The following is a 15,195-nucleotide window of genomic DNA, read 5'->3' on the forward strand; positions in this document are numbered from 1 at the left end:
ACACCTCACGCTGGGAACACCGTGGCGACCATAAACCTAGCTTTAACCCAGCTTGACAGAGCATGTCCCTTTGTTGTTGACAGCAGAATGACTGATTAGTGTGGAGACAAAAGCGTTACAGCAACCAGGCAGTAACTAGTAGTCTAACGCATTATTTTTTTATTTAAGTAACTCTAGTGCCTGTCCACAGCTAATCTTGCATAGCCTACTACTAGATCCATCAGCCTAACATTTTTGGTGCACATTTCTGTGTGCTCAATCATAATGGGTGGGCCTACCATAAAAAATGGTATTAAATGGTCCCGGGGCTAAATTATTAAAGACGCAGGCAGCATCTCCTCTGCTCTATCTGTGTCTGAGCTCCCCCATGAACGTAGACAAACGGTGTTCCGTACACTAACGATATTCCGTACAGTTGACATTTTACCGCCGCTCGCTAAATGAATACTTCCTGGTCATGAATAATATATATATATACTTGTCATCTTCATTTTCCCCACTCTCATCCCCGACCACCACCGAGACACCCACGGCATTTGAATCCAGTGAGTTTGATTGATGCGCCCACAGCGCTTGACAATGGAGGGTGGGGAAGCTGAAGTCCCGAAAACAGCTTCTGAGGGGAGATGACCAGAGCAGCGAAAAAGTACAATCAAACGTAATCTATGTTCTCATAGTACTGTAGTCTGTATGAAGTGATTATTATGTCATCACAAGTTGTTAAAGATCACCATTTGTTGAATAAATGCTTTGAAATGGCCTTTTTTTAACATCAACACCTGGCAATGACCGCTTGGCGCCACTGTTGCAGTGCAGCCGCAGCAGCAGGTCTGTATGCATGTCATCCTGTTAAGCAGTTTTCTTTAATGAAGGGTCAATAACGTTAATGTTAATTACAGCAGTTGACTATTTTAACACTTTGAATTTTCATTCTTTAACAGATCAAACAATTTTGCGCCGTTGATACGCTCTGTATGGAACACCGTTGTGCCTTTGGAGTTTGCGTTGAAGGCGGAGGTGTTACTTTCCCCCACTTTTCTCCAAAACTATTGGTCCAAAAGACATCTATCAAAGTGTAAACCAATCAATGGATATTCCCCTGGAGAACTAGCACACAAACTTGCTTGTTTAGCATTCAACAACAGAGCAGTGCTTGCTGAGGTGCGCTGAAAGACGATAAGTGTACAGAACATCGGGTGTAGTATATGTGAAATTGGCATAGTCCTAAATTTTGGTAATCTGCGTTGATGCTTGCAGACATGAACCGCTGACAAAAATGGTGCTGATATTATATCGACATCGATATGTGAGACTAGATATTGTCTTAGATTTTGGATATCGTAACATTGTGATATGACCCAAGTGTTGTAAAGGCTGCATTACAGTAAAGTGATGTCATTTTTCAATAGTTAAATAGTGATCAATAGTCAACCCTACAATACCGCCGCAATATCGACCTTGAGGTAAAAATATCGTGATATCTGATTTGTTCCATATCGCCATAGCTCTACCATGTGGACATTTTTAGAGAGAGGAAGTGTAAAATCTTGGATAATAATACTGATACTAGTCTCTTACAAATACAGCTATAATCACATGAAAGAAGAGGTTTAACACACTTCGACCGCTTCACAGGGAATTGCAAACCTGTCCGGTGCTCTCAGAGAACGGCAATCTGGTCAGGAAAAACTTCCGAGATTTGGTCCAAAGTATTCTGGAGCACACGGCCATGAGGCAACAAACTTTATTAGAAGACTAGTGTTTCATTGGAGTCAAAAGAGCTAGAATCACGTGACTGCCCTCCTCTGGTCATGCTGGCGCTGAATGCAGGGAACAGTTTCAGCAACCTGAATGCCCCAGACCGCCCCGTTTGTTCTAAGAGCTCGAGATGATGTGTGTATCATTGTGATGACAGTCAGAGAGCTGATACAGGTTGATTGGTGTGCCTTCCATCTTTACAAAGATGAGGTATGTGTAAGTTCACAGATAAATACTGCAGGCCGTGGAGCCCAAACGGTGAGTGAACTGTGTGTTGTGTATGACACATGTAGACAGACATCACATCAGCTGTGTGTTGGCGATCCAGCAATATTAGAAAAATGAAACAACATGACAGATGAATGCAAACGTCAGTCCAGTTCTGAGAGGGAGAGTGATGGAGAAAAGGTTTTTTTTCTTTACTCAGAGAAGGGTGGGAACATGCCGAGGTCAGCAAAGTCTTCAATGTTGTAGTTGGCTGTTCCCTGGGTGGGATCGCCAGCCATCGGTAACATGTCCTACAGAGACACAGGGACGGGGGGTGGGGGGGCAGACATATCACATATCTGTGTACAGTGGTCAGCAGCCAGCAGCTGGAAGAGACTCTGACACTTCTAATAGGGATGTAATGATATGATTCATGATTTTAAGTTGACAATATGATTTTCTAACAATTTGTGTAACAGAATGAGCTGCAGACAAATGACTAAAATATTCCTTTATTTGTATAAACTGTGCAGAACAACATGTGTCCTCTTATCAAAAGTGACATTTTATGTTATCTTAAACAACAAGAATTGAATAAAAAATCTATAATTCAATTTTTAAAACAAATCCCACATCAAAAAGACGTAGTGATGTCTGAAATCAAACGAGTGAAATATAAAGAAGATTTCACCCTAGGCTGTTTTAAAATTGCTTTGCCATTCATTTTCTATCTCAAGCTGTTGTAATGTCTAAGAGTGTGTGTGTGTGTTACCTGGAAGACTTCTGTCTGGCTGGGGTTGGGGTGTGTGTGCTGTTCCCCAGCCTGCTGTGAGTGATGCTGGTTCTGCCACTGGGACCAGACCTCACTGGGACGCCCCTGGAACTGGGCTCCACTCTGACTGCTCTCTCCCGACACATCTGGAATCACATGCAGGGTTACAGGCGTTTGATTTAACCACAATGTATTAAATACAGTTGGATCTGATGAGTATGTACTGTGACACTGTTTTGTCTGGCTGCTGTTAACACTGTTATGTGCTGCTCACACTAACAATGCTACTATTACTTTTTGTCTTGCTTTATTATGTATTCACTTCATCATTTAGTAAATGCAAATTCTTCACTCAAGTCTTAAATTGAGTCTGATAACACAGACAGGTTGCCCATCTTTACCCTCCATCATAACTCCCTGGGACACAGATATAGAATGCCAACCCACTTAAGTGATAGTGTGTTAGGCTACATTTACATTGCTATGTTTTGGATTTTAAGCAGAGTTTTGAGCCAAAAGCGATCTCTGTGCACACAAATGTTTTTAGCTCCAGTAGAAGAACTAATCCCTATTTAAACTAACATGCACAAACCAAAATATCTCATCAACATTCTTGTATACTGGGCATAAACATGAGGCACCCGTTGCTGTTAGTTGCCATGGTAAAGTTATTAGCTTAGTCTCAGAAAACAAGACGTCATGACCGATAAGACCCAATCAGGAGGAGAAACGTCAGTCAGTGTCGGTGTTGCCAAAGGTCTCTGTTTGCGCCATCGTTGAGACTGCAACACATTCCAAACCAAAACGGGTCAGAAGTGTTTCCAAATGTCTCCGGTTTAGGGGCTCGGAAACGTCAGAGCAGGGTGAATGAGAGGGGGAAACGTAGCAAAAGATATGTTTGTTTTTTTAAACCAATACGTAGCAATGTAAATGTAGCCTTAGTCACCAGCTCCCTGGCAGCAGGTCAGGTCATCTGTTGCTAATTCATGTTAATTCTGTGAGTAACTCGACGACAGAGCAAAATGAATCTTGGTGGTTGCCAGGTTTGTGTGCTCTCTGCCAGCTGGTGTCTGTACTAGCTAAAGATCATGTGTGAGGGAAGACACTCCACTTAACACTGTGACACTGTACAGTCAGAGTGACCTGAGTGCGCCTGTAGTTCAGATATGTGCCTGCGGATGGAGGAAAGTTACGTCATACCATGGGTTGAGGATTCATCAGGGGAAGAGAAAGTGTTTGGGAAACCAGAGACAGGGGCCTCTCATTGACCACCTTCTGCCAAAGGAGTGAAGTCAGTCGAATGAAGCACAGCAACCGGACCCAAACCACAGCTTGCAGCGCGTCAGCACCACTGTCATGGAGGAAGTACCCTCAAGCACAGAGAATCCCACCCAACTTTCCAGACCCACGATCGAGAGGAGGCTGGTCGGGCACAGACCACGTGTGAAATGGCCTGCTGCCGCCGACAAGAAACAGTGGGAAGCAATCAACAGCGATTTGTCCCTGACCCTAGAGCAACTTAAAGGCACAGCGGAAAAGAAGTTGGAGAGTATGGGGGACATCATCCACCGGTATGGAGCAGAACGCTTTGGTATACAAGAAGGGAAAGGCCAGAAAAAGTCTCCAACTGTGCCAACCTCCAGGAGGCAACAAGAGATCAAGCGCCTCATCCAACAGAGGAGGCAACTTCGGAAGCAGTGGAAGAAAGCCTTGGAGGGGGAAAAGGATTAAGGTGCTTGAAGCTGACATCAAAAACCGATTGGCATCCTTCCGCAGAGCAGAAAACCTACGGAAACGCAGAAAGAAAAAAGAAAGATCTAGAACACAGTTCTACAAAGACCCCTTCAAGTTTCTAAAAAGCATTTTCATTCGAGAGAAAAGTGGATCTCTGAAGGCAGCAGGGAAAGACCTGGAAGATCACCTGAAAGCGACACACTCTGATCCAAGACGGTATGAACGGATGACCATTCCACCAGACATCCCACCAATCAACTCTCCAGAACATCAGATGGAGACTGGTCCTCCGACCTGGAGAGAAGTAGAATAGGCAGTACAACGGTCAAGGGCGGCATCAGCCCAAGGACCTAATGGAATCCCATACAAGGTGTACAAGAATGCGCCGGATGTCCTGAGGTTTCTTTGGAAGCTCATGAGAACAGTGTGGCAGAGGAAGATGGTGCCCAAAGTGTGGCGTAGGGCAGGAGGGGTCCTGATCCCAAAGGAGAAGGCAGAGAACATCAGCCAGTTTCGGCCAATAGCCTTACTAAATGTAGAGGGTAAAATCTTCTTCAGCGTCATTGCTAAAAGGATGTCTGAATACCTTCAAAGAAATAAGTACATTGATACATTGTTACGGAAAGCAGGATCTCAGGTTTTTCTTGATGCTTGAAACACTCTAGCATGATCTGGCACCAGATCCAGACCGTAAAGGCGAGGAAAAAGGACCTCCATGTTGTCTTTTTGGACCTTGCTAATGCCTTTGGGTCAGTGCCCCATGAACTCCTGTGGGCCGCCTTCACCTTCTTTCCCATTCTGGACACCATTACAACCCTGGTTAAATCCTACTTCCAAGACCTGCAGTTCTGCTTTACCACGGCTGATTTTACCACGTCTTGGCAATCCTTGGAAGTTGGCATCATGGCAGGATGCACCATCTCACCCCTGGCCTTTACAATGGCAATGGAGGTCATCATCCGGGCATCAAAATAGGTAGTGGGTGGGCAGCGGCTTAACACGGGCACACGCCTTCCTCCCCTCAGAGCCTTTATGGATGACATCACTACTCTGACCACCACTGCTCCATGTACCAGGAAACTGCTCGAAAAACTGGAGGAGAACATCAGCTGGGCTCGCATGAAGATAAAGCCATCAAAGTCACGCAGCATCTCCATTGTCAAGGGAGTGCGCTCTGACTGCAGATTCTTCATTGGAGAGGAGCCCATCCCAACAGTGTCTGACCAGCCTCTTAAGAACATCGGAAGTAGGGCTGCATGATATGAGGAAAATATCTAATTGCGATTATTTTGACTGATATTGCGATTGCAATATGATACGATATTGAAGGGAATGATCATGTTTGTGTCATTATTCTCATTTTCACTGACTAATATTAAATCTTTAAAAATTAAAATGATTATAGTGTGATTTTTCCGAGGATCTGTACCAAACAAAGAGGTTTTCTGTAGTCTGTAGGATAGGATTTGTAGGCCGGGACGTCTCTGAAGCACCACAATACTTCATTCAGAATGGTTTGACACATATTTTGCCTTTAACAAATATTGCGCCCCTCTGTAATTTGGATATTGCACTAGTCCATATTGCAATTTCAATAAAATTGCGATTAATTGTGCGGCCCTACTCGGAAGGTGGTATGATGCCAGCCTGAAGGATAAAGATCAGGTACAGCAGCTGCGGAAGGAAATCAGAAGTGGGCTCCAGGCCATCGACAACACTCAGCTGCCTGGAAGATTGAAGGCCTGGTGTTTACAGTTTGGCCTTCTTCCCCGAGTGCTTTCCTACCCTTTCCATTTTTGAGATCCCAATCTCAACAGTGGAGAAGTTGGAAAGAGGAATCACAGGCTACATCAAGAAATGGCTTGGAGTGCCTCGATGCCTTACCACCATAGGCCTCTACAGAGATTGCGCCCTCAAACTGCCCCTCACCAGTCTCACCACAAGAATTAAAGTGTGCTAAAGTAAGACTCCAGATGACACTGATTGAATCTTGTGATGCAATGGTGAGTAACAATGCACCAACCTTGGTGGGAGGCCGCAAATGGAGACCAGCCAGTGTGGTGGAGGAGGCAGTAGCCGCTCTCAGACTTGCGGACATAGTGGGGCATGTCCAGCAGGGAAGGAGAGGCCTCGGGCTAACATCTAGGCTGCCAGCCTGGAATACAGCCACGGCACCAGAATGGAGGAAATTGGTGGTGGAGGAAATACACCGGCAGGAGGAAGCAGCAAGGTGGGCCAAGGCAGTTTCCCTTGGTAAAGTGGGACAGTGGACACGTTGGGAGAGTGTGGAGAGAAGGAGGATCAGCTGGAAGGAGTTGTGGAGCATGGAAGCAAAGCAAATCAGCTTCATCATCAGGGCTACATACAGTGTTCTTCCAACACCCAGTAATCTCCATCAGTGGTTGGGTGAAGATCCAGGATGTGCCCTCTGCTCCAGGCCAGGTTCTCTCAAGCACATACTGACCAGGTGTAGAGTCAGCCTCACCCAGGTACATTACGCCTGGCGTCATAACCAAGTCCTTAAGATCCTCGAAGCCACCCTCTAAAAAAAACGGACTGCTTCCAACTCCCTACCACCATCAGCACCCAATCCACTGCAGATCAACTTTGTCCGCATGGGGGCAAAGGTAGCCAGGTGCAGCCCCACTTCTCTGGAGCATGGTCAGCTTCGAGGGGCCTGTGACTGGAAGATGCTAGTGGATGTTGGTCGGCGGCTTGTTTTTCCTCCAGAGATTGCAATCACCACACTTAGGCCTGACATAGTTCTCTGGTCCCCCTCTCTGAAGAAGGTCTTCATCATCAAACTCACTGTACCCTGGGAGTACTCAGTGGACGAGGCATACGAGCGAAAACAACTACGCTATGCTGAGCTAGCTGCTGAAGCACAATATCGTGGATGGAAAACTGAAGTCCGTCCAGTGGAGGTGGGGTGCAGGGGGTTCGTGGCAGTGTCTACCACCAGACTGCTTAGAGACCTGGGAATCAGAGGCCAGAGCCTGCGCCAGGCCATCAAAGCAATGTCTGAGGCAGCTGAGAGAAGCAGCCAGTGGCTGTGGATAAAGAGACAAGACTCCTGCTGGGCCCCGGCTTGATTGGGGGGATACACTGCAGGGACTTGATCACCCCCGTAGGGCCTTCCTCAGCCGAGGATGCCCACCTGAAAACTCCACTGTGTCAACTACATTGCCAAGGTCAAGTACATTCTTTGGTACGCGCTTGCACTTAAAGGATGTATTACATCTCGTCCTATTTCCTGAAAACAACAACTCCAATAGAGTGATCGTGTCAAGTCAATTTAAAGACTCACAGTCTTCCAAATTAAAAATGAAATTCAATCCATATCAACAATTTAAGCTGTTCAATTTAATAGTTTTGAACCAGGAACTTCAGCATTTGGATCAAGAAACTCATGAAATAAATAAATAAATCCACCAACATTGCATACTAGGGTTGCACGATATTGACAAAATGTGATATTGCAATATCGATTATGAATTATTTCAACTGACTGTCGTATTGGACTGGTACAACATGAATAAATAAATAACGACCATGTCTACAGAACAGGACATGTTTTACTGGTTGTACAGTACAAAATAAATAAATAAATAAAGAGAACAGGACACAACTTTTTTTTCGCTTCTCTGATTCATTCTGTTTAGTTGTCTCCATTTCTTCAATTACACTGTTACTCTGTCGAAATATGCACACACGTGGTACATAGGGTTTGTCACGTAGTGGACCCATGCGCTGACGTGCACTAACATGTGCAAGTGACACGGTAACTGGCCATTGAGACATGATTATAGTGTTTCAAGTGGGCTCTAAATCGAACACAACTAAGCCACACAGCCAACGGATGGGACGCAGCGCTCCACAAAATAAACAAAATATTGCATACTTATTGCGACACTTTCGATATATTGCGATAACGATATTGAGTCGATATATCTTGCACCCCTATTGCATACCTTCTGTTGCTAAAGGTAATGTGGTCAATGTAAGTATAGTAATGGTATAAGTAATGGTAAATGTAAATATAAGTATCAGATTGGCAGATACCCAATATCACAAATCCAGAGCAGGGAAAGGCAGAGTCCATCTTTAGAAAAATGTTTGTCCCCGTTGCCATAAAATATCTTAATCAGTAAGCACAGCCACAGTTTGAAACCAGCTTGTTACCTCAGCTCACCGTGCATCATATCTATTTATTTACCACGGATCCAGTCCTCACCATGGAGCACCAGCTGCTGCTTTTAATGTACAGTAGCTTCTATTGTGTATGGAGTGTTTATGTAAATGTGTTTTAATGTGTCCTGTCTGGATGTGATATGTGTTTTAATGAACCCTTTTTAATTACAGTCTTTGTATGTGCAAACCATCTACGCAAAACAGTAGACAATTACATTTTTTCTTATCTATATAAATATGTAACATAAGGACAGCAAAAATAGTTATCACATTTATACATCCAAAAATACATAAAATATGATAAGATCAGAGTCTAAAGTGCTTTGTGCTAATACATTCGTTTTAAAGTGCTTTTTGCTAATGCTTGCTCAGAAAATGCTTGTGCATCAGAGTATCCAACAGCCTTGGGGATACGTGCTTTTCCGCAGGCGAGCTTAAACTCTGGAATCGCCTTCTGGAGGGGATTTGAAGAAGGAGCTACAGGGTTAGAGAAGTCAGTGATCACTTTCTGTGCCTTGCATCTGATACGTGTGGCACATATGGAGGAGACAGAGAAAAGGCCACAGCCAATGATCTTGACGTGGTGCAAACAACTCTTTCCAACTGTTCCCTCTCAGGGGCGGGGGGACTTTCTTTTTTTTTTTAACTCTTTCTCTCGCTCATACACAAACAAATACATTGCCTGGATGGCAATTCCAAACAGCAGCTACACACTCCGACACCAGATGTGGATATACAGACATGTACACACACACACACACACACACACACACACACACACACACACCCTTGCAAGGGAACATTCTTGCTGTTTCAGAGTAATAAACAAAATGCTCATCTCATCTCCACGCAGAAACAAGAGAGGCTGAGCCGCTGATGGAGAGAGGGAAGAGAGCACATGTAAAAAAAAAAAAAATACAGTGGAAAAGTAACCAAACACATAGAAGGCTGGTTGTGTATATATGAAGTGGATCACGATAATGAAAAAAACAGAGCTTATCATAACTCAATAATGATGAACACAGGCAACAACAGAGGAAATGAATGGCACTGGCTGTAACTGACTTCATCCTTCTAATGGGCTGGCAGCAAAGAGAGAACGAATGAGGGAGTGTAAAAATCAAACTCCCAAAATCAGCCTGAGAGAAAGAACAAAAGAGAGGAAATAAAGAATAGATGAATGAGGTAGCAGAGAGAGAGAGAGATAATCCATTTGGCTAATGTATGTGTCCATTAAAAGGCTATCAAGTAGCCGTTGCATGCTGGACAGGCTTTATTCCTACAGCAGTGTGGACAACAAACAGCAGCAGGCCTGAGCAGCTGGCTGATGAGCCATCGCTGACTGAACACACTCAAACATTCTCTTTGTGTTCTATGGTGTGTGGCTCCAGGAAACAAGATCCCACTCAATTAACCACTTTGATTTAGAGTGAAATGTCTTGACTAGGGCTAAAACTTTTGTAGAAATTATTTTCAGAATTGACTAATCTGCAGGTTATTTCCTCAATTACTAGATTAATTTGGTCTAATAAAGTAGAAAAATGCTGTTAATAATTCCCAGAGTCCAAGGTGATGTTTGTTCATCTTGTTTGTTTTGTCTGACCAACTTTTGGTGCCCAAAAACACACTGCAGTTTCTGGCTGGATTACAAAGCTTCAGGAAGCTGTACGATTGCATAGAATAACTTGTTGACGTGGCCTATCTCTCTCCTCCTAGTCTCGCTTTGCCAGACCTTTCTCCACAGCGCTGCGGAGGAAGGTCTGGCTAGTCCACACAGCATTCCTGGATGGGAGAAAAACATGCTCTGGTTTATTGGCATTTCTTTAAACCAATCACAATCGTCTTGGGTGGGGCTAAGCGCCGGACAAAGCCACGGTGCTTCTGCAAAATAGCCTTCGGGAAGGAACTTGTTTTGGTGGAACGTGTACGTTCAAAAGTTTTAGTCGTGCAACAGAAAACTCAGATTGGACAGATAGTCTAGCTAGCTGTCTAGATTTACCCTGCAGAGATCTGAGGAGCAGTTAACCCTAGTCCTCATAAATCCACCGCACAGGAAGAGGAAGGTGACGGACATCCGGCCGAAAAGAGGGACATCTGGTGGAATTTCCAGCGGCAACGGAGCAATCCCGGATGTGGAAGGTCGTAGATATAGACTACTCTCCTCCTAACAAAAAAAAGTAAATCTCTACACTGTATTGATCTGGAGATATTGAATATGACATTAAACGTGTAATTTGTTGTCGTATACAACATACGGTCAATAGGTCCTCGGTGGAGAGGGTGGACAGCTTCAAGTACCTTGGTGTCCACATCACAGAGGGTCTGACCTGGAGGCTAAATACTGACTCAGCGGTGAGAAACGCAATGCAGAGACTGTTTCACCTCAGACGCCTCCGGGTATCTGCCTGGTACAGAAGGAGCAACGAACCGCCAGGCCCTGCAGAGAGCGGTTTGTTTGGCTGATAATACAATAGGCAGTATCCTACCCTGCATACAGGTTATTTATACCAGGTGTTGCAAGAAAAAAGGCTAGGAGAATCACTAAAGATCCAAACCACCCTGGTAACAGCCTTTTCTCCCTGGTGAGGTCGGAGAAAAGCTACCAGATACACCAAGCTAGAGATCTTACTCTTAAAGGTCCTATGACATGCTGCTTTTTGGATGCTTTTATATAGGCCTTAGTGGTCCCCTAATACTGTATCTGAAGTCTCTTTCCCAAAATTCAGCCTTGGTGCAGAATTACAGCCACTAGAGCCAGTCCCACAATGAGCTTTACTTAGGACGTGCCATTTCTGTGTCTGTAGCTTTAAATGCAATTGAGGAGGAGAGAGGGGAGGGCAAGGTGAAGGATGGGGGTGTGGCCTTGACCAACTGCCATGCTTCGCTTGTTTTCAAGCCATGATGTCTCTCTCTTTCTCATGGGTGGGCCAAATTCTCAGGGCGAGCAAAGCAGAGAAAGGGGAGGTAACCTTTCCCCTTATGACGTCATATGGAGGAGATTCCAGATCGGCCCATCTGAGCTTTCATTTTCTCAAAGGCAGAGCAGGATACCCAGAGCTTGGTTTACATCTATCGCCATTTCTAGCCACTGGGGGACCATAGGCAGGCTGGGGGAACGCATATTAATGTTAAAAAACCTCATAAAGTGAAATTTCCATGCCATGGGACCTTTAACTAAAAAGGTGGACCTCTGTTGTGATAATTTCTATAATGTTGTCAGACATGAATTTGAGCATGTCAGTGGTAAAACAAGCACTTTTTGTGGACATAAATTGAAGATGTGCAATTGCCCAATAACTTGCATTGTAGATTGTTTCCGAATCCCGAGTTACCCTTTAATATACAGTAAAGGAGTATGGAGTCTGGCTGCCAAACACAATGTTCTGCTGTTATAATAAATATTTCAAACGTGAGTTGTCTGACTGAACTTCATTTATACCAGTCTGTCAGTGGAAAAAGACGTTTTCTTAAGTAGTGTTCAGAAGCGCTTATCAGAGGCAACGTGCTGTGTTAAAAGGCTGGTGTGTATGAGCTGTTAACGCAGTGTGGCTGCTGTCTGCTTTGCTTCCCCATCCGTGTAATTACGTCTGTACAAGGGGGAAAAAAACAAGCCAGTAAGGCTTAAAAGCAAGGGAATGGCTTTCCTATTTGAATTGAATACATGTAACCTGGTCTCAGTTACGGTCTGAAGACGGCAACAATCTTTTCTTTTTCTCTCTTTTCTCTAATGTTAAAGGATCTTCCAGAGCTCAGCAGGGGTTGATACAGGGGATGTAATTACTTGTGGCATATCTTTGGAATCTGAAACTTTTTGATATAAAAAGTACCCTCCAACACACATTTCGCAAGAAACCACCAGCATCAGCACTGTTACATATCTAACTCACTGAAGGAGTATTAATGGTGCCTTCACATGGACACGAGAAGTGGAAAAATTTGCAAACAACCTGTGACACACACAGATATTTTTAAAATGGTGATGGTCATGGAAATCTACACAGTTCATTTCTTGCCTCAAAAATTCAAATTAAAAGTTAATTTTGTGATCAAATAGCATATGAAACTGCTGTCCTGCATTGTGGGACAAAGAAGGCGAGGTAGACCGGTCCCATGCATACTGGAGATTTTTTCGGAATCAGTACGACTTCTGGGTATTTTTTGACATACTGCAGATTTTGCTTTTGTTTGCATACCGCATACTACATGCTACATCTTGGCCGGATCAGTTCGTACTGCTAGTATAGTAGGCAGTTTTGAACACAGTCCATGCGTTCCCACTGTCTCTCTCTCCCTACATCTGGCACCCTGCATCACTGTCATCTGTTTTTGCAGTTCTGCTGTATGCTATAGTTCAAACACCTTTCAGTTTCAACTCCTCTCTGTCCACTGGAGAAGGTGACAGCATGGGGAGAGTAACACATTTCAGCTCTATTGTTCATTCTCCTTTCCAAAACAGTGGCACTATTTCCTGCCCAATTTTTGCTGATTTATATACAAATGTAACTAGGAATAATTAAAAGGGTTCAGTGATAATTTGGTTCAGTGTCAGTATAGTTTAAGGACTAATCGTGATAATCAATGACAAACAAATGGCTAGGATTGGGCATCGAGAACCGGTTCCAACTTGGAATGGTTTCAAAAGTTCCAACGGAATCGTTTTTTTTATTGGAATCGTTTGGAAATTTGGTTTTGAATCCATTCATCAGTTCCAAATTTAACACGCGCAAGTTTTGGTTTCCGTAGTGGCCGCCATACTTCCAGGCTCTTGTTGTGTTGCAGCCGTGGAGCACAGTAAACGGCGCTCTAAAGTGTGGCTTTATTTCACGCCGGAAAAGGCCAGTAAAACTGTAAATCACCATTGAATAAAAATAAAAATGATACTCTTATTTGTGAAATAAGCATGTGACCCGTTTCAACTCCTTCCCTCAAAGAATTGAAATCGAGAATCGATAAGAACCGGAATAGAAAGGAAGAATCGGATTGGAATCAGAATTGTTAAGTAGGGGTTAATGCCCAACGAGGTGTCCATTGTCTGGTATTAATGGACGACGGCGAAGCGTGAACTGTCTGACGCCAAAGTTAATTAATACCTGACATGGACACCTCGAAGAGCATTAACCCACTTATACCATGGTCACTTGCCAAATAATTTTTTTTTAAACATTAATTTATATTTTAATACGTTTTACAATCAAATTCTAAAGTTTTTCCAAACAATAACTCTGTTTCCCTTGTTACGCCTGAGGGTTTGACTAATACCTAGAACAATCATTCCCATCCCATAAGGTTTTTATGCAATGCAAACATTGTTCAATGCTTTTGGGAATAGAACGGACCTTAGATACGACTTGCCACCGTGAGATATTTATAGTCCGTTCAGTACACCGTAAAACCCTTCAGCTCAGCTACGAGCCAGAGAGCTAACGCTATGCTAGCAAGATTCAAAGTCAATAACATTGTGTACAGTTGGCAATCACTAAAAACAATTTGACAGTATGTTTAACAAAAAGACAAGCTAGCTATCCAGCCATGTCATTGTCCCCAAAACAATATAACGACTTTTACGAACAAATTTTATCCGTGATGTGTAACGTTACTGTTGGCCGCAGCCTAAAGTAGCGACCTGAACAGTGAACGGGTTGTGAGAAAACGTTATTCGCTGTGAAACAAAGTTATTCCAGAGGGGCAGTGTAACTTACTTCTTGCAGCTTGTGTGTTAATGCCATCTTGTGGTGTTCAGAGGATGAGGCACTAAAGCACCACACAGTGTTGGAAATAACAGATTCACATTTCCTTTTTGTTTTAATGTAGCACATTAATTTAGAACAGTAAACAGTCAGTTTCACCGGAACTCCTTTAGTAGGTGTCCTATGACACTTTTTTATGAACACCCTGCAGCCAATCAGAACCGAGTATTCACCCAGACTATGGTATAAAATCAAAACGATGCCCAACCTAAATATAGCTGTTAAAAAATGTTTGACGTCCAGAGGTTTGTCTGATGTAATGTAGAACAATGGTCTTTATTTGATTACTCTAAATGCAATTTTGTATTGGTATTAATATTTGCTATATTGTGGTATATAATAGTTTTCTTTGATTTCAATGTCACCAAGCCCTACCTAATAAGATTTTCACTGGACAGAACCTGTGCTGTAGATATGTTTCATTCACATGTTGTTCCTCAGTTTCTGTGTTCATGAGATTATGTTTGCACACAGACAGATGCATACACACACAGAGACTTCCACAGCAAATGAATGTTCTACAGTCCACACCACACAGGTGGGACATTACAATACATCACCCAGTAATAAATAAGGATACAAAAAAGAAGAGGAAGGCTCACCAAAAGCTGTGCTGCGGTTTGTCAGTCCTGAGTAGGCGTTGCCGCTGGGGGAGGATGTGGCCGGGGATGAGAGGGGACTGTAGGAGGCCGGGTCCGTCTGGTAGCTGTGGCCAGAACCAATACCAAAGGGACTGGACTGGGCTTTACTGGGCTGGGGAGCACAGATACTAGTTATCTATACAGC

The 15,195-nt window shown here is 43.7% G+C and overlaps 1 protein-coding gene across 2 annotated transcripts in view; it reads right to left on the bottom strand.

Annotated features, from left to right (window-relative positions):
• Positions 1-1,475: 1,475 nt before the first annotated feature.
• Positions 1,476-15,195, bottom strand: part of arnt2 (aryl-hydrocarbon receptor nuclear translocator 2) — a 79,770-nt gene continuing 66,050 nt past the window's right edge. For both annotated transcript variants that reach the window (XM_035999854.1, XM_035999855.1), the window contains 3 exons: positions 15,012-15,162; positions 2,738-2,883; positions 1,476-2,276 (listed from right to left, as the gene is read on the bottom strand). In XM_035999854.1, the coding sequence (XP_035855747.1) occupies positions 2,178-2,276; positions 2,738-2,883; positions 15,012-15,162 (396 nt within the window). In that variant the 3' untranslated portion in view covers positions 1,476-2,177. The remainder of the gene's footprint in view (positions 2,277-2,737; positions 2,884-15,011; positions 15,163-15,195) is intronic.

This window comes from Sander lucioperca, chromosome 3 (genome assembly GCF_008315115.2).
Source record: "Sander lucioperca isolate FBNREF2018 chromosome 3, SLUC_FBN_1.2, whole genome shotgun sequence".
NCBI classification, from domain to species: domain Eukaryota; kingdom Metazoa; phylum Chordata; class Actinopteri; order Perciformes; family Percidae; genus Sander; species Sander lucioperca.